This window comes from Fusarium solani, assembly GCF_023522795.1.
Source record: "Fusarium solani strain SB1 chromosome Unknown bctg00000001, whole genome shotgun sequence".
NCBI classification, from domain to species: domain Eukaryota; kingdom Fungi; phylum Ascomycota; class Sordariomycetes; order Hypocreales; family Nectriaceae; genus Fusarium; species Fusarium solani.
The window spans coordinates 3,268,337-3,286,873 of NW_027072156.1; the positions used below are offsets into that span (position 1 = coordinate 3,268,337).

The window sequence follows — 18,537 nt, forward strand, 5'->3', positions numbered from 1 at the left end:
CATCATGGCTCCGAAGCGAGACTTTGAAGAGCTTGGCTCCCCTGGGCCTGATCAAGAAGGCTTCAATGGTGCGGCCAAGAAGCGCAAGCACAACACAAAGACAAAGCATCGGCCGAACGAGGGAACATCGGGATGGGCCAAGAAGCGGACGCGCACGATCGAGCGGCTCCTGAAGCGGAACCACGACCTGCCCGCCAACGTCCACAATGACCTCGAACGCGAGCTGGCCGCTCTCAAGAGCACCGTCTCCGACAAGGCTTTCCAGAAGAAACGAAGCGCCATGATCTCGAAATACCACATGGTCCGCTTCTTTGGTACGGTTTTTCTTGATTTATCTGGCAGGTTTAGGAACTAACGTCGAGTGCAGAACGGAAGAAGGCATCGCGACTGGCAAAGCAACTGCGCAAGAAGATTGAAGAGACAGAAGCCCCGGAAGAGCTCGAGGAATTGAAACGGGATCTCCACGTCGCCGAGGTTGACGAAGCATACACTCAACACTTTCCCCACGCCGAAACCTACATCAGTCTGTACCCAGTCGACAAGCGGGAGAAGGAGGCCGATGATGGCAAGAACGATTACACACCACTGAAGCAGCGAGGTCTGCTGCATACGGAGCGGCCCCCAATCTGGTCCGAGGTCGAGCAGGCATTGAAGGAGGGGCCCAGTGCGCTACGAGAGTTGAGGGAGAGACGGTCGTCGGGTGGTGAGGAGGAAACCAAGCCTCAGCGCCGCGAGAACAAGCCCAAGGCGCAGGCGAACGTTGGCAAGCCCGTGGCAAAGACGCAACCAAAGCAGCAGACGTTCAAGGACAAGAGCACATCGAACAACAAGGACGACTCGGGGGCCACGATGAACCGCAGAGAGCGCCGGCGACTGATGCATCAAAACAAGCAAACAGTCGTGAAGAGCGACGACGACGACAGCGATGGGGGCGGCTTCTTCGAGGAGGACTAAGCACTGGGAAAAGAGAGGAGAGGGAAATGGAAGAAATGTCGATATTCATGCGCTGCTGGCTTCTTGCTAGGCGTTTTTCTCGCATACACATTGTATAGATTGTTGGTAGATACCCCTGCTGCCGATGGGTCGAGCGTGTGTGTTCGACCAGGCTGTAACCAACACAATTGAACGATTCCAGGATCTCAGACTCGACGAACCATGAAAAGTCAAGCAGTTTCTGCCTGACGATGCGATATGATGCGAGTCGTCGGCCTCTCAAATAGCCTGGTCCCACCGAAGCTGGGCCATGGCCGGCCTCCCAAGCCACGGCCGCGGCCCAGTCGATGACCTCGTCCAGGCACACCACCATGAGAATGAGACAATACCGCCTGACCGAGAGACAAATCGCGTACACTTTTGAATAGCAAGGATCCAATCATTGAGCGTCTCGATCCTTGGGCGACCCTGCGTAGATGAGGCCGGCGAGGATGAATCAGTTGGTCAATGGAGAACCCCTCCAAGTTGCCTAATTAGAGAGAGGCCTGACAATGGGGTCTGTATCTTACCTATTGTGTGTGGTTCGCCATTGCGATCTTGCAAAAAAAGAAGGCAGTTCTTTTTGATTCCGCAAAAACTGCCATTATTGGCTTGATTTACCAAATGGGTCAATGGCATATCTATATAATCCCCTCAGTCATCTTATAAAAAGATCTCTTTACCGTTCAGTAGACAACCTCCGAGTCTGCCCAACATTGACCTCTAGAAGGGTGATCTCATCACGTTTCATAGAGTTCGCAACAACGCCTCAACTGAGTCAACTCCGACACTCTACCACCAGCAAACCACGAACCATGGCTCCGTCTACCATCCAGGGGGGTATCCCCTGGGATCTCCTCATTGAGTTTGCCAAGGAGAAGAAGGCGGAGGAGGAACAAACTGGTTTGCCTGCGCAGTTGGGCCAGCAGCAAATCACCGCTATCTCGTCCCTCATCTCACTCATCCCAGAGCCTGATGTCACCGAAGGGAACTGGATCAGCACTCTGAACAGTAATTGATCTCTTCTTTACCTCTTTACACATTGACTAACACGCTTCAGCCTTCTGCCAGCAGAACAAACACCCCCTCCCGCACTGGTTGCCCAGTGAGACCTTCAACGTCGTCGCCCATGGGGTCAGTCTCCAACGTTCCCGCGTCAGCTGCCACCTCCCCTGGTACAGCCAGACGTTCCCTCAGGAAGGATACGGTTACGAGGCCGGCCAGGATCCACCGACGTTCAAGAAGGCGCAGCAGGCGAAGCAGTTCGCCGCCATGCAGGCCTACAGCTATATCCAGAGCACCCGGGGCAACAAGCGTCCTGCCTCCACGAACCAGGGCTCTCCCTCCCGCACGAGAGTCAAGGCTGAAGAGGACAACTCGGACGGAGGCGTTTCCACGATCGCTGCGCCTCCCCAGACCGGCGGTGCCTCCAGCAGTACCCCCTTGATCCGTGAGCGGGTCGCCCTTCTCGCCGGCCAAATGAACTATGGAATTCCAGAGTACTTTATCGAACAGTACGGGGAAACTTGGAGAGGCCGCCCAATCTTTAGAAACGATGGACGGATCCCCGAGAATGTGGGCGCCGTGAGAGGCTACGCTGATCGACAGCAGGCTGAGGACGCCGTCGCCGAGAAGGTGCTTGAGTGGCTCGAGCAGGAGTTGCTGGCCAAGGAAGCGCTGCTTGGCAAGACTACAAGCCAGACCTGAGGCCTTGTGGTATATACTGTTGTTGTTGTTGTGCTAGGAGCGCTGGAGAGCTGCGAGAGTCATGTCATAGCTGTCAAGGGCAAAGATCACGGGAGAGTAGCCGCAGCTAGTAAATGAATTCACGACCACCTTTCAAATAATGCATCACCATGTAAGCAATCACGTAGTTTTGATTCTCTAGGCCCTCCATCAAGAACCACCTCGTCTCCCTCCTCTTCCTCCCCTTCCACCCCCACGAGGCCCCTTGTTAAAAGGAGGCCTAATCTTCAACCCGCTGGGCAGATCAGCAACATGCTCTCCATCCTGCCAAAGCACGCCGACATCAACAGTCCGGCCCGTCGCCAGCTTGAAAAACTTGGAGCTTAGGATGCCCTGCTCGTCGCCCTCGGTCAGCAGGACGCTGTTGTCGCTCATCCACCACTTGACGCCCTCCTTCAGGCTCGCCTCGACGTCAATCTCGATGACCAGCTCGGCGTCCTTGCGCATGCCGCTCACTACACCCTCCTCGGGGGTTCCTGTTGAGCAGTGCACGTGGTTGCGGTTCATGGGCTTCAAGCCCCCCGTCTCAACGATTTTTGGCCAAAAGTAAAAGAATGTGCCGTGCAGGACGCGGTCAGGCACGTTTCCGGCCTCGATGGTGATGGGTGCCAATAGAGCCGCTGACTCGAGCTTAATCGAGTGACCCTGGTTGGCGCGGATGAGGTAGTCCTCAGGTGAAGTTGATGTGGTTGATAGGGATGGGTTTGTGCTGGGGTTGGGCTTGAGAGTAAAGCGCTGCTTGTCGTTGGAAGCGACTACGGATTGAACATCATCCAATGTGACTTTGAGAGAGCGCAGCGGACCCCATGCGAGCTGTGAGAATGTGTTAACTGTGTCCGGAGCCGAGTGAAGCATGTTCACGGCAGTCTATACGACAGCCATCACCAGTCGAGCTAAGTTTCACTTACCACTGAATTCAGAGGCGCATATCCTTCATCGTCAAGCTGAATGCCCGCGTTCCCAGCCTGATGTCTCAACAGCTTCGACAAGGCCTTTGATACCTGAACCTCCCTTCCCTGTCCACCTCCACCACCACCTCGACCCTTTCCCCGTCCTCTGTCACCCCTTCCTTTCGAAGCACTACTTTGAGCCTTTTCCTCCAGCTCTAGGAGTGATGCGTCTTGCGCATCTTCTCGGAGGTTGTCAGCCATGCTGCCTGTTCGTTGTGTGAAAGCTGTGGGCTGAATCGAGAGAGATGTCTTGAGACGGTTTATAGCACTTGGATGACCCAAGGATGTATGGTGAGTTCTTGGGGTTTGAAAGACGATTCGGCCTGAGAGAGGAACAGGCGAGGGTAACCTTTTCAGCTTGATTGTGTAGAAAGAGAGCATCAAGCCCTTTGTTAAGATGGGAGAATTGTGGTGATGGTGGGGCTAAGTACCTTCACTTCGGCCTGACTCAGCGCTCGCTGCGGTTTCTAGGCTGCCAGCCTCATAGCCGAAGTTGGACACATAGAGCCATGATATATCGAAAGATATGAATTGAGAAGCCAATAACACTATACGCATGTTTAGAGTCTTTTGTGAGGAATCTCGCTTATACGCGTGGTTTATAAATCCTCTCAACAATCGTTATTCAAGAGAAGCCAATGTCTTCACACATCACAGAGACAAAAGAGTGCATCAAATGAACCATCAAAAGACAGGTCGTGATTGCCACGACCGAGCCATATCATACATTAGACTAACTGGCATGTACCCATATGCTTATCCTGGTCCCATTGCATTCCCCCTCTTGTGCGCCGTCGCCTTCGCCTCCAAGAGACAGACGAACAGCCGCGGGGGTTTCTTCACCATGCCGCCCTGTGATGCGCCGTTTTCAAAGACAACCATCCCAACTCCATGATACAACTTTTTCTTGTGGGCTTATTTCGTCTTCCTTGTGTTTGTGTATGTATGTGCCTCTTCTGGTGGGTAACAGCGTAGGTATGTACACTGGGATTGAGCAGCCATCGACTTGTCGACGGACCTGCTCGTCATGAATCGTCAAGCCGAATCAAATGCGACAGAAAAGGAAACGGGGTGCCTCCCGTCCAAAGCGGAATATAAGAAAATAGCCACGTCCTGCGGTCGAAACATAAACTGTGTGTATAGTGTAATAGTACAATCGTAAAGTCAATGCAAATCGTTGTCATTGGCGTCATCTGTAGCCGCCAGCAGCTGTAGAAGGGTTGGCAGACGCAACAATGCTGTCTCGATTCGGCCTCCTGATCATGCTGCCGGTTCGGTTGATCAACGTCGTCTGTCCCAGCGACATGTAGCGTTGTCCGCGATCCTCGGCAAGCTTGTCAGCCACCGCGTTGTTATTATTGTTGTTGTTGTTGTGATCCTGCTGAGTGGATCTCTCTAGATATCTCCGAGGGGGCGTTGCCATACTAGTCGCTGGCGTCGCTAGCCGGGAAACAGTAAGGTTGGAAGAGGCGAATCGTCGGCGGGGAATGGCTGAAGTAGTGTCAGACGCTTGTTGTGGCGTCGCATCATGTGTCACTGTCCGAATCGCGTTGAGATCCGTGTGTGCTCGCGAAGGCGATCTGAACTTCATTTCGTCTTCGCTCTCGTCGCCAACTGTTCCTCTCCGGCCGCGGACAAACAAGGAGGTTCTCCGGCCTTCGTCAGGTTCCTCGGTTCCTGCGCGTCGAGTTCTCAGCAATAGAGACGACTTCCTACCATCTTCTGGCTCCTCAGTGCCTGCCCGGCGAGACCGGGCGACCAAAAGAGAAGATCTTCGCTGCGAAATTGGCTCCAGTGGAGTAGATGGCGTAGAGTTTGACACACGAGAGGCAGGGAGCGAGTTTCCGTTGAGGATGTTGAGCCTCCTCTCCTCAAACTTGGACATGGCTCGAGGACTAGTATTCGCCCTTGCCAAGGCCTGCTCGGTGTTTGAGAGACTCGGTCGACGTTGATGTGTGAAGCCGGTGAATGTCTTGTTGACCGTCGGTGTCGTCGGTGCGTCGTTCTGAGCAGGCGGGGGAGCCTCTACCGACTGCCGTGGTCGCGTTTGTGTCACCTCCTCGCCCAGCGCAAGGCAGAGCTCTGTCAAGCTCCGGCACACGCCGTCCGCCTTCCGCCTCAACTGGCGATCAGTCACGGTTGTGCCAGAACCAATGGTGCTGGCGCCGCTCGAGATTGGCCCGGGCTGGCCGACGGTTCCCATCATAGAAGAAAGCGCCATGGCATCGTTGGCGGCAGCCTCGAGGGCCCGGTATACTTCGGCATCAAGCAGAGCTTTGGATTTGGCAAGGGCCGAGTGTAGGATCGGGTGTGATTCTCGGTGCGAAGACGTGGTGCTAACAGCGTCCGCGTTCTGATTACCGTTGGTAACTCGCTTAGGTGATGAGGAGATGGTGGTTACCGTTGTGGTTGCTGTTGGTGGTCGTTCATCTGATAGTCTTGATACAGCGGCGCCCGATGTTGACGGGAGCTTGCCTGTCAATTCCAGACGGTGAATCCGAGACTTAAGATCGTCAAGCTCATCCCACACCGTTGAGGGTGCTGTGGTTGACAAAGTGGACTCTGTTCCTTCGGGCCCGTTACTTGTCTCTTGGTTTGGTTGGCGCTGGAAATCGAAAGATCGAACTAGCGGGGACGAATTATACGTCTTGTTGTGGTGTCCCAGAGCAGATTTATACGTGGAACTGCGCGTTTGCCCGTTCGAGTTCGAGTTGTCGGTGACTGAGGGACGTCGGCGAGACGTCGTATCGTTGCTGGGCTCCTGGAAGGCTATCGATCGAGGCGTCACCGGTGATGGCCGGATGGTCGATCGGCGACTTAAATCCTCTCCAGGATGTACCGATGCGGCTTTATCCCTCGTCAATGACCGGTAAGTAGACATGCGAGAGACCTCACTGGCTCTCTCGTCGTCGTAGCCCCTTGACCGGGACGTTTCCTGCTGGTCAGAAAGGCGACGCCGCACCTGGGGAGGTGAAGAGGGCTGGCGGGTTGGAACAACGTTGGATAGTGGTCGGCGATGGGAGAATCGTGTTGATCGTGACTAGTCGAGTTAGTATTGGGTCAAGTAGAAGGGGCAACGCTCGGGTACGGTTTCAGAAGCGAGACAAGTGAGCACACATATGAGAATTTCCTTATCTCAGTGGATCTAACTCAGTCTCTCGCGACTCAAGAGCCCATGCGCCGGAACAGATACGCATGGACCATCACATGGGCGTAAGACAATGGGTTGGCAGGAAAAGGAATTTACTCACCACGACACTTCGAGTCTCATCCGCAGGCTGCTCATCCGGTTGTCGCCGGGAAGCCTCCTCACGGGCAATCTTGAGGAAAACGTCGCCGGTGTCATCGTTGTCAAAGGCGTCGTGTCGGTTCGAAAAAGCAGGTGCCGAATGCAAAACATCATGGTCGGCTCTGCCCTCTAGGGCGCGCAGAGTTTGGTCATGGTTGGAGTCGGGGCCGTCATCCCCAAAATCGTAGTAGCGCGACCTCGAGTTCATATCGAGGGTGAGGCTCTTGCGAGAGCCCGATGAGCGAAAAGCCCGGATCGGGGGAACGCGAACGGGATTCGAGGCCGGCGGCTCGGTATTGTTACTGACGCTGAGAGGCGGCCGGTAGGATACTGGAGGTCGCTGCGAGAGGGACGCTCGCCTCTCATCGATCGAGCTCGGTTTGGACAACGTCTTGGGCAAGATCAATTCTCGCTGACCAGAGGAAGGAGAACCCTTGGCTGAACCGCCGTCGGATGAGGAGGGGTAGGAAGCGTGAGCACCCTGGGCGGCCTCGATGGCCTCGATGGCGTGCAGGCGTTCCGCGTTCAAAGAAAGTGGCGGGCCAGTGGAGGCCGCGGCGGCTGTTGATCTGCGAGATACCAAGGATCGTCGGGTCCGATTCTTGTTGGAGGAGAGATGCGGGGAGAGTGTGTCGCCTTGGACAGGTGCAGGTGCGTCGGGGACGGATGCGGGACGCTTCGCCTGGGGTGAAGGCTCAACTACCGAGACGTCTGACGAGGGTTGAAAGGAAGAGGCCCTGGAACGCGATCGCAAAAGCGGCGGTGAGACGTCGTCGGTGGGCGAGAGTTCAGTGGGCGATGTTGTGTTCGCGGAGGCGATTATGGTCGCAGATGCAGATGCAGATGCAGAGACTGATGCAGTGTCGGCGTGTTTTTCGTCGTGGTGATGCGTTGTCGGGTGAGAAGGGTTAGAATGGGTCGTCGCCGGGGCCGTCGCTGGTGCTGAGAAAATGTCTGGCGCCGCGACTGGTCCACTAGCAGAAGTGCTCGGGGGCGCCAATGGGCCTGGATCTGCTGATGCTGTGGATGGGAGTGCGCCCGGGACCGGGTGTGAGACAGAGGCCGGGGCGACGCTGGAGCCCGGATTGGGTGAGACAGGCGGAGAGGGAGCGTGGAGCGCGAGAGACGGCTGCAGCGGGAGCGCCGCTGATGTGTTTTGCGAAGTGGCGGGGGCGAGAGAAGCCGATGTCGAAGTGCCAGTGGATGCGTCGATGATGAGGTTGTGACTGCCGTCGGTGGTTGACGTTGTGGTGGTGGTGGTATTATTATTGTTGTTGTTGTTTTTCAGGTCCTGGCTGGGGATCCGGTTGTGGTTGCGCTGGGCAGTGGTGATGGTGATGGACAGGGGTGTGTCAGTCTTGCTAGCGCTATTTCCACTGCTGGCCCTTCGGTCAGTGAAGCGAAAGGCGGGCAGCTTAGACGAGCTGTGGCTCTGACGGTGCAAATCCGGGTTGACGAGGGCAGCAGAAGATGGAGATGGTTCAGATTGATGGGCAGGCCTGGACGAGTCGCTGGGTGCAGCGAGAATGGGCAGATGCTGGTGGGCACCCTCGGCACGGTTGGGGCCCAATTGGCCCGCACTGGTGAAACCGCCCTTTGCCGTCATGGTCTCGCCCACCGCAGCTCGGTAGCATCCCAGCAAGTGCTTGCAGATGAGACGTCAAGCTTCATCCACACCCTCGAGGTTTGGATGCGCGGGCGGGACGGGGACGCGATGGAGGCCTGGGTATCGATGAGATCTGGAGTTGAATGTCGAAGAGTCCGCTTTCTGCGTCAAGTTGGGCGCTGTCCGATATATGAGCTCCGTTGGGCTGTTGTCCTCGAGACAAGACCCCCGATGCAGTGGCTTCTTATTAGTGATTACAATGAGCGCGGCAGTGCGAGTCTCAGCATGGGCCGTCCCATAGAACAATGAACTAAGACAGTAGAATGCCTCTCTCGAGCCTCCGTGTCTGTCAAAGCGCAAACGGTATCTTGAAACGCGTTCCTGGGAGACCAGACAATTCCAGAAGAGGGACGTCACAATGGAGTGGGTTCCCGGGTCGTCGAGGGGACCTGGCGTTGAATTGGGTAGGTAGTAGCAACGAAACAGAAAAAATACAGCCAAGCTGGGTTGGGTAGCAGGCGAAGTCGATCGCGGTGGTTTTTTGAGGTCCAGGCCTCTAAAAAGGTCGAAGGAAAGGTGAGGAAAAAAGGGAAGGCTAGGCAAATGCAGCTCCAGTCGGTGAGGTGAGTTTTCAAGATGCTGCCAAAGGCGAAAGGCGAGCGCGTCCGTAGGGGAGGTTGGGTACCAAGAGGGCGAGAGAGAGAAGGAGAAGAATAAGGGTCCGAGGAGCAAAGAGACGGGACGAGACGAGAGAGGGGAGGAGAGAAGAGGATGAAGAGAGTATTCGCTCGAGCGAAAGAGAGAGCAGCAAAAAAGAGGGAGAGGCGAGAGGAGAGCGAGCAAGCAATGGACGAGAATGAAAGGATAAAAGAGGAGGGGTCTGTCTGTTGTGCTTTGGCGAACGAGGAGCGAGGGCAGCAGGACCTCAGTCGACAAGGGCCCTACACGGACGGTCCCTTTTTTCGATCCAACACCAACACCACTGGAACCTACAGCAGTCCCCTGTTGGGCGAGCGAAAGAGAGGAGGATCCAGATAGACAGGTAAGGTGCTGGACTAGACGCAATCGAGGAGACGAGAGCTTTGGCCTTTGACCAAATTGGCCAAGGAACGACGGCCACGAGCAGGTGGGCTCTCTCTTTTAGGAGGCTTGCAGCAGAGGAGAAGGACACCGCTCAGTCCAAGGCATCAAATGATCCATCATTGTGGCATGCCATGTGTACAGAGTACTTGGCCGACAGTCAACGTTTCCGGCTTCACTTTACTCTACTTGACTAGACTTGACTCGACTCGTCGAAAAAATGCCCCGACAAAGCCGCGCGCCCCCCATGTCATGTCATGTCATGGATACTTGACGTCCTTAATGGATGGAGGGATGGATGGACATGGACAGACGGCTAGAGACATTGTGGATTTTTGCTTTGGCTGGGTCAAGTGCAAGTGGATGCAGTTCGCGCAAAAAATCAGAGACATCAAGCCAGCCCAGCGCCGGAACCATGCTATCGAGGTCGGGATTGTTGCTGCACAGCACGCACATCACAGACATTGGATCCATGGCTTGTTCTGCTTATCCATCCATCCATCCATCCAGGATCGGAGGAGAAGAGCATGGGATGGGATGGGGGGATCAATTCGATCTGCAACCGACCTTCCCCTGCAGAGACCCTGACGCCCGCGGCGTCGACAACATGTTGTGCTACCTTGCTTGATGACACTACGTACGAGTGAGAGTTGACGACGGTTTTGTTTGAAACGGCTCTGTGAAGCCACAGTTTCTCCTGCATCTCCCGGCTCTTGACGATGCCCTCCTTTTTGGTCTCTATCTCTCTCTCCGTCAAGTCAAAGCTTCGGGCCGCCAAAGGCTCCATTCCCAAAGCGACCCGAGCTTTCATCCTGTCTCTGCACCGGTGCTGCGTTTGCTCCTGGTCCGATTTCAAACAGGACTATCCCAATTCCCCTTTGCGGTTCCCTTCTCGTACGGAATGCAACTCATCCCTTGTCATCCGTCCTAGCGGCAGAACATGGGCCACCGTTGGATTCAACCGCCCGATGGACCGCCCGCTGAGCTAACGTTAAACGGGACCTGAGCGAGAGATGGGAGCGCGATAGAGTGAGGAGCCCACTATTCCAGGGGTCGGCTCGTGGCTCGAGGAGGCTGGGCGCCGCCCAACGAGGGATAGCGCCAGGGCGCCCGTAGGAGCTTCGACCACCGGGTCGTAGACCAGAGGGAAACGCCTCTGCGGAACTACATGTCGCCATCCCTGTGCTGAAACAGAGGCTCTCTGGGGGTAGGATGCGAGATGGGGCCGTCTATCGTCCAGTGGTACTTACATCTGGGCGCGGTATCAGGGGGAGGAGGACAAACATGAGATGATTGCTCCAACCCCAAGATCCCGAGATGGATGCATTCGGCTCGCACAAGTGTCCTCTTTTCTTGATTTGGTCTCAAGCAGGAGATAGCTGGTGATCGACAGGTACGACGTGACGCCAAGTTCCACAGCCGACAAAGTCTGAGCGAAGGGTCGTCGTCATCGTAAACCACTCTTTGTCGTTAGAAGTTCCAATGTTGGTTGAGCTCTCCCCCACCCCTTGAGGCCGGCACCTGGACCAAGCAGGGAAGCCCCTTGTACACTCTGCGAATACCCTCAGCGCTCAGAATCCGTCGTGGTCCCAAGATGGTTACTTGTTCGCGCCATGTACCGGGTCCCGAAGCGTTTTCTCCGATGAAAGGACCGTTCGCCTGTCTCTGGCCTGCAACAGGACCGCCGTTAATTTGACGTGGGTGGTTTCGTCTCCATCCTTAGCAGCGCAGATCTTCGAGAGCCAATCCTGACGGGGAAACTCTTGGCCGCTAGATCGTCCATCCATGGACTGTTACTGTTACTGTTGCTCTCTCTTTCTCATGTGGTTTTTGGCGGATGCAACCGACGATGCGGGCTTTGGGACGGCGCATGCGAGGCGTCATGTCAGTTTGTCGTTAATGCGTCGACCTCATTTCGTTTCTCCCCTTCTATACCTAGGTAGCGCTGTTTAAGCGTGCTACCTATCCCATATTCATATCCATACTATCCATATCCCTCCGCTCTCACCTAGCAAGCGAGCGAGCGAGCTTCTGCAAGGCTACGATTGCGGAAAAGACGACCTAGGTAAAACTGCAGCCCCCCTTGGTCTACTTACCACTTGCCGGCCAAGCTGCAGTATTGTTTCTCGCTTGCTTTTATTGCGGCTCCCCCTCTTCTGCAGTCTCGACTTCTATTTTGTGGGGTCCTATGCAGGCATTGACTTTGGGCCTAGTGTTTAGCGGATGAGAGCTGCATTTGAATACGGGATATTGCGCCCGCGCGCTTCACGACATATCGACAGCATCCATCGCTGAATCTGTCCTGCCGGCCGCCAGGCCAGGGCCTTGCAAGTCAAGTTGCCCGAGGCCGAATTGCCGTTGAATCCTTGTGGGGCGACCTCTGATGAGCCGCAGTAGCTCACCACACGTGTCTATCCCGATGTCGCTAACCGCATGGCGTTGGTGTTTTGGGTCGATAAACAAATTCATCATCGGCAGATGAAACGGTGCCTGGCCTGGGGCTTCCCGGTGATGGCGTGCTGGCTGGATTCGGACTCATAACTCTTTCGCGTTGCGTCGCGTTGGGCTGCGAATGTCTTGGTCGAGCCGTTTACGGAAGTGAACCCTTGGGTCCAACATTGCTTCGCATGGCTTGACGAACTTGTCGCAGGCCGGTTCAATATAACGATACCGTTCCGGGTTGACTATACAACCGTTTTTAGAACATGTCTGGGGAACAATGGCGCGTTGAAGTCGTGGAAACATACCCATTGTGTGATACAGACGAGCAAGACTGTCTCTTCATCAGGCAGAGCCCTTTGCGCCGGGTTCGAGCAGTCACATGGGGTGTGCCAAACAAATCAGGTTTCATTGTATCTGGGCATCGTTAACAGCTTGACCGGTCCCTGTTGGTGTTTCTTATTTCCAACCGGCTGATCTCCAGTCCGGTGTCAGTATGCCAACGTCTATACATACCTCAGCGTCATCCGAAACGGTTACCGCGGACTACATACCAACCGACAACACAGCATCATTCCCGGATATAGACGCCCGGTTAAATACGATGATGACGAGCGAAACATAGGGCCTAAGGAACATGTCTCAGTTCTACTATTCCTCGTGATGATGGTCTTGGCTGGCTACCCTGTACAAAAATGCGGGTTCAAGGCGCACCTGGACACGCCAACAGATAGACCAACAGTAAGCCGATGGTTTGATATTGTCTTCGTAGTAGAGGCTTGTCGTAGATAACTTCGTGGATCTATAGTCTCTGTGCTTTCGATACATCCTGGCCTGTTTTGACTGACGACATTACCATCTCACCTAACACTGCAAACTGCCGGGCCACCTGAATATCTTTGGATCAAGCAACGTCCAGCATGCCGATATCAGCATTGCATTCTCATGAACGCTGCTCCAACTCTCATAGATTGTATGTAGTGCCATGGCTTTTGTCTATGTTTCCCAGTGAAGACATGATGGTTGAGTTGCGCCCGCCCGCAAAGGTATCACACAAACAACCTGCAGAAGCCATGCAGGGAAACGTATGGACACAAGAGCACAACGTATAGCGTAGTCCAGGCTCCCGATAATAGAAAACTGTGGATTGGTATAACGAGAGGAATCGGACAGCCGACGCATTGGCTTAGCTACCCATCTGCGCCTCCTAAGTGACGAACCAAAGTCTCGATGGCTAGAAGTGAGTTGACTCTGGCTCATGTATTTCCTCCCCACCTCACAAGGGCCATCACAACGAGGTCAGATCAACAAATACCCTCAAAAACTTCTTCCTTGTTGATCGTGGAAGTTAGACAGCCAAGTTACGTGGGAGTGACTCAACTCCTCAAGACTTGATGCACTCACACGCAGGCCCACATGTGACAACGGACGACAACTTCAACCAACAATGGCTCAAAAGCACGGGAACAAACCACTCAGGCACTCGACACACATGCGCCATATCAAAAACATGAGCTATACGAGAATAAAGAGTTCATCGCTTACAATGGTTGTCGAGACTGGCCAACAGAAGATGAACCCGTACCCTAGACAAAATCAAGACACACAGAAAGACAAATCCCGGGACGCTTGAACTGCGACAGCCGTCTGACCAACCCGGTCAACGGAAAAAACAAACAACACTGTCACTACATAAAGGCGGCTGCTGTAACCCTACGGTTGCTGGAGGCAATGCCATTACTGGTCTGAGTTTCGGGACGTTCCGTCGAACCTGAAACTCCAACACGGAGAATCGTGCCAATACCACCAAAGACCCATGTACGGGAAAACTATCCATGCGCTTGGTAACCTCTTATTATTGAAGATGACCTGCTCCCCAGCGTGAGCAAGTTGGGGAAATGGCGCCATGCCGCGTAGAGTAACCCCCATAGACACCGGGCAGCAGTTCCCACGGCATCGCGTGTCTAGATCGAGCCTAAGCAGAGCAAGACGGGATGACATGACATGAAGGAGGTGTTCCAGCCCGGTATTGCTGCCCGGCAAGTTTAGCGACCATGGGATATCCCGGCTGAGGCACCATGCTGTTAGAGTTTGTCTTAAGAGTCATCTTAAGAGCTGTCTTAAGGATGTCGCCTCGTGGCAGGACGCGAACGGGCACCACGGGATATTCCAAACCTTGAGGTCGCGCTGGATTCGGGCCTGCCCTTCCGCATAGGGAAAGCACAAAATGTCAAGCCCGTTCAATGATTCATCAGGCTATGAGATCATGCGGACCTCGTTCGTGTTTGCCACCTCTACACTACCAAAAGCTCCGGTGGCAAGACCCTGATCGGCAACGCGTGACGCAGAAGATTTTCGGGAGGACAAAACTGTGGCCCCAAAACAAAGGGCAAATTCCTATCCGACTCGGCCGAGTTCAAACCGAGCAAGGAGCTTGAAGGATTCCAGTCGCGATATTCCTTGCAGTGGCATTGGCGGTAGGAAGACAGTTTGTTCGAAACAAGCGCCGGCGCGGTCGACACGCCCAAGCGTTTTGCATCAAATCCATCCGTCCATCACAGGACAGGAGTCAAGCAGGAGACAGGAGAAGTTTTCAAGGAGGATGATGAAGTTGCGCGTAGCAAGAGGGCGAAGCGACCCTGCAATGAATGAAATGGGCGAGTTCTCGTTTCAGATTCAGACCCGCCCCCAAACGCGTCCATCGGCGGGCTAGCCCAGCTTCAATCTCGGGCTAGACAATGGCGCGCCCAGGGGTCCCTGAGGATACACAGCACAGTGCTGGAGAAACAGCTGCAACTTTCAGGTGGCTCATCTGACTAGAGGGAACCGTCGTGACCTTTGCTGCCTCTGACAGGCCCTGTAGCAGACTTGGCCTTCCGGCAATGGCAGGAGGTGGTAAGCAGAGGCAGATGAACCCTGCAGGGGAAGATGGAGATGACTGTAGTCATTCACTGTGAGTCCCGTCTCGAAACCCGCCCTGCGGGAATACGACCGCCTCAGCTAAAAAAAGGCGTCGCTATTTGAGATCCAAGTGGGTTTGTTGCGAACATCGCCCCTGGCTCCGAGCCTCGAGCAATTTGACGTGCATCGATCGTCAAGAGGCCAATCTTACTGTGTCGACTGTAGCATCACCTCCTGCCTTGTTCTGCTTCCTGCGCAGTATGGGATCCATGACTGGACTCAGCTGGTATGGGGAAGACGGAGTGTGTTAGTGAGCGATCCAGAGAAGCTGAAACTAGGATTTCCCCCCTTTCAGACAGGGGGTTTCCGACTGAGCCACACTCTTGTCTGTGGCTTGGCTGCCTCGAGCTCGAGGCACGGGACGGACGAGACGAGGCTAATGGAGAAGAACTCCCGGTCGGCTTTGGTGTTGGCCATGTCCAAAGTCCTCAGTGGCTGAAGGATATCCCCGAGAGATCAAGATTGACCAATCTCTGTTTAAAGACTTGCTGCTGGACTCCTCCACCTGGCCTAGACTGCGGAGTCGTTCTGTCGTACAAAGACAAGATGGAGTAGGTTGGTAGGTAGTCTTCGTATAGAGGCTGGGGCGCGTATTGTTAGTTGCCTGCTGCCTCTCCAAGACGAGGAACTAGACGCTGTCCCTGGTCTCGCCCTTTCACTCGAGTCCACGAGCTTCTCTAGGCGCCTTGATTCATCCAAGCATGACTAGCATCCAGCTGGAAAGCCTTGCCACAGCCGCTTTCAGACGATAGACGCCGCGAGGTGGCGCAACTAAAACGACCCAGCCACGAGGCCTCTCTCTGACAGACAGAAAGACAGACAGACGGACAAGCTACAGCCAACCAAACAACCAACAGAACAGCTCCTCCTCTGGTCGGAACCGGCTCCTGCACCTGGCCTGGTCCCCAAACAAAAGCCACGCGAGCCTCGGGTGTCTGTGTTTCGATCATATTGAATGACACCTGCTCGCTGCCCGGCCAGCGACTCAGTGGCCACTCGGGAGCCAGTGCACCCGAGCGGCCACATGCTGGGGTTCCAATCTCAGCGGGTTTCGATCAGGGCAGTAGTAATCTATAGCATCCATCCGATGTAATAGTTGGCGGCGGGCGGGCGGTGGAGGACGAGCCTCTCTTTCTCTGTCTCTGACCCTGACCCTGACCATGAACCTTGACCACTACCGCGCGAGCGAGAGCGACGGCGACAAGTCTCACCCAGAGCAGAGACCCCCTTGCCCACCTGTGACTGTGACGCCAGACGCCCGAATCACCGAACATTTGGATGAGACGGGGTTACGGGGCGACGGCGGGCCGGGGTAGTAGGACGGACCTCTGGTCTTCTGGTTTTTCTTGGCTATGTGGACATGGCTTTACGGAGTGGCGCACCGCGCCGCGCGAGTCGAGACGATAATCGAGAGTGGAAGAGATCGTGCTCCGCACTCTGCTGTGTTCTGTAGTTATGGGACTATGTGAAGACCTGCTGCCCGACATAACTCGGATGGAGATAGGGAGGTTGGATAGCCAAGAGAGTGAGCTGGAATTTTGCAAGTTTGGTCTTGTCTCGAGCTTCTAAATGGCTGGTGTTGTTGTATGGTTGTTTGTTAGTTCCGTTGAGATCTCAGATAGCCTAACGGGACTAATTACCCCCATTATCCGCACCGGTTCTCTTGAATTATCCATCCATCGTCGCAGGATGGATGGATGAATTGCTCTCACTGGATGGATCACACAGTGCACAATGGTTGCTGCAAACAAGGAGGTACCCGTCCACGGCCCACTGGCGGTTTAAATTTAAACCCTCGACCTTGCACCCCCGCCCCTGGCCCTCCCCCCCTTGCAACCAACTCTCAAGTCCCAAATTTGGCCTGCGGGCCGTGATTGGCTCGCCATAGACGCCTACCACGACCCGCTGCAGAGCGCTGGCGCTGGTGATGCGCGAGGAGGAGACGTCCGCTCTATATTTAGCCCCCCGGACGTGTTTCGTGCTTGCGTGCCCCCTCCAGTCACGAAGCGGCGGCGTCCAGAGGCTGCAGAAGACCATGGCCGGGGCTAACCCGGAACGGGAAGCAGGGGCTGTGAGTGGTCCCTCGTAGCGCCTTCCTCGCTGCTTGCCCCATCGGGTCATCCTCTGAAATGATGGGATTCTGTGTCTGTCTGCTCGCTCTGTTCTCGATGGCTGCTCTGTTCTGTTGGTCGCTACAGCAGACATGCCCTGGTCTGGATGTTCTAGGAGTCTTTTTTCTTCTACGCGTAGCCTGCTATTGGACACCGCCTGCCCCCAAGTTGGAACCCTTGCCTGGTTTCGGCTTGCTGGTAACCGATCCACGGTTCCTCCGTAGGTCACCAGAATACTGTACCCGCCCCCCAAGTCGTCTCACGTCCAGTCTCTTGTGTCTCTTCTGGCATAACCGCCATTGATGCATCCAGCCTCGCGCCTGTTGCAGCGTAGGGAGCGACGGAAACATCAGCAGCTTCAGACAGGCGCTGGGTTCGTCTCGCTGCCGCCGAAGGGGGCGCGTCCAGGCAAGACTGAGCCTCGGTGCCAGGGCTGGTCCGGCCTGGTCCTGGGATGGATGTTTTAGGTGCCGCCGTTGCTCTGTCGGCAGCGCTCGGTCGCCCTCTTACAGCGCCTCCACCAGCTCCAGCTGACGGGACCTGGACTGCTCCCAGGCCTGTAGAGGACCTGTGCCTCCACTCGTGTGCCTTGCGCTGCCCAGTGTGAGGCCCAGTGCCCAGGCAGGGTACTTACAGTGCCCGCCTCCAAGTCGCCAAAAACTTGAACTTGCAGAGTCAAGTTGCATCCACCCCCCCAGGCCCAGCGTCTGTTGGCAACCAAACTCAATCCAATCCAATCCCAGACGCGCTGCGCTCGCTTTCTTCTCACACTCCTCCTCTCCATCCATCTTACTCGCCGCTCCTCCTCTCATCCCTCACTCCCCGTCTCTTCACTTACTTCTCTCCTCACTTTGATCTTCGTTCAATCTTGTTCTCCTTCTCCCTTCGCTTCCCTTTCCCGTCCCCAGCCGCCTTGTATACCCTCACCTCACCTCACCTCTCCTCGACGACGACTCGGTCTCCCTGGCAAAGGGAATAATGATCTTGCCATTGTAACAGCGCCACTTCCAGCCCTGCAGCCCGCTATCCTTCGCATGCTCTTCGCCGAGACGCCGATTCTTTGTCTCACTTCTCTGCTCTGGGCTCGTTCCTTATTCTCCCTGCTACACCCCAGGTTCGACCGACGATAGTTACTCCTTCGCCTGTTTCTATCGCCTCAATCCGTCGTCTTTTTCGCTCTCGGAGCACCTTTTCCTCCGCTTATCGCAAGGCTCATTTTCCTCTCTTTTTCCCGCCAAGACCCTGAAAGGATTCTGGCTCTCGAACCGAGCACTGCCCACCACTCGCGCCCTCAGTGACAGGATCAGCTGCGCTATCCACATCGAACGACCGACCGTTTGCTCTCGATCGCACCTCGGCCGCGACACCACTCATTTATTTGCC

General features: G+C 55.2%; 5 protein-coding genes across 5 annotated transcripts; 2 read left to right on the plus strand and 3 right to left on the minus strand.

The window, feature by feature from the left end:
* Positions 1 to 4: 4 nt before the first annotated feature.
* On the plus strand, positions 5 to 954 carry MRS44_003126 (uncharacterized protein; the record flags this gene model as incomplete). The annotated part of the gene is made up of 2 exons (XM_046275295.2): positions 5 to 314; positions 368 to 954. 2 exons carry the CDS (start codon positions 5 to 7, stop codon positions 952 to 954), a joined length of 897 nt encoding a protein of 298 aa, XP_046137232.1.
* Positions 955 to 1,787: 833 nt separating this feature from the next.
* Positions 1,788 to 2,679, plus strand: MRS44_003127 (uncharacterized protein; the record flags this gene model as incomplete). Its single annotated transcript, XM_046273535.2, has 2 exons — positions 1,788 to 1,983; positions 2,033 to 2,679. The coding sequence occupies 2 exons, from the start codon at positions 1,788 to 1,790 to the stop codon at positions 2,677 to 2,679; spliced, it is 843 nt and encodes a 280-aa protein (XP_046137233.1).
* A 189-nt stretch (positions 2,680 to 2,868) lies between these two features.
* Positions 2,869 to 4,226, minus strand: MRS44_003128 (uncharacterized protein; the record flags this gene model as incomplete). The annotated part of the gene is made up of 3 exons (XM_065623103.1): positions 2,869 to 3,531; positions 3,627 to 3,874; positions 4,100 to 4,226. The coding sequence occupies 3 exons, from the start codon at positions 4,224 to 4,226 to the stop codon at positions 2,869 to 2,871; spliced, it is 1,038 nt and encodes a 345-aa protein (XP_065479175.1).
* A 631-nt stretch (positions 4,227 to 4,857) lies between these two features.
* On the minus strand, positions 4,858 to 8,563 carry MRS44_003129 (uncharacterized protein; the record flags this gene model as incomplete). The annotated part of the gene is made up of 2 exons (XM_046282964.2): positions 4,858 to 6,708; positions 6,920 to 8,563. 2 exons carry the CDS (start codon positions 8,561 to 8,563, stop codon positions 4,858 to 4,860), a joined length of 3,495 nt encoding a protein of 1,164 aa, XP_046137235.1.
* An 8,479-nt stretch (positions 8,564 to 17,042) lies between these two features.
* Positions 17,043 to 17,942, minus strand: MRS44_003130 (uncharacterized protein; the record flags this gene model as incomplete). The annotated part of the gene is made up of 4 exons (XM_065623104.1): positions 17,043 to 17,251; positions 17,418 to 17,748; positions 17,789 to 17,814; positions 17,873 to 17,942. The coding sequence occupies 4 exons, from the start codon at positions 17,940 to 17,942 to the stop codon at positions 17,043 to 17,045; spliced, it is 636 nt and encodes a 211-aa protein (XP_065479176.1).
* Positions 17,943 to 18,537: the final 595 nt, after the last annotated feature.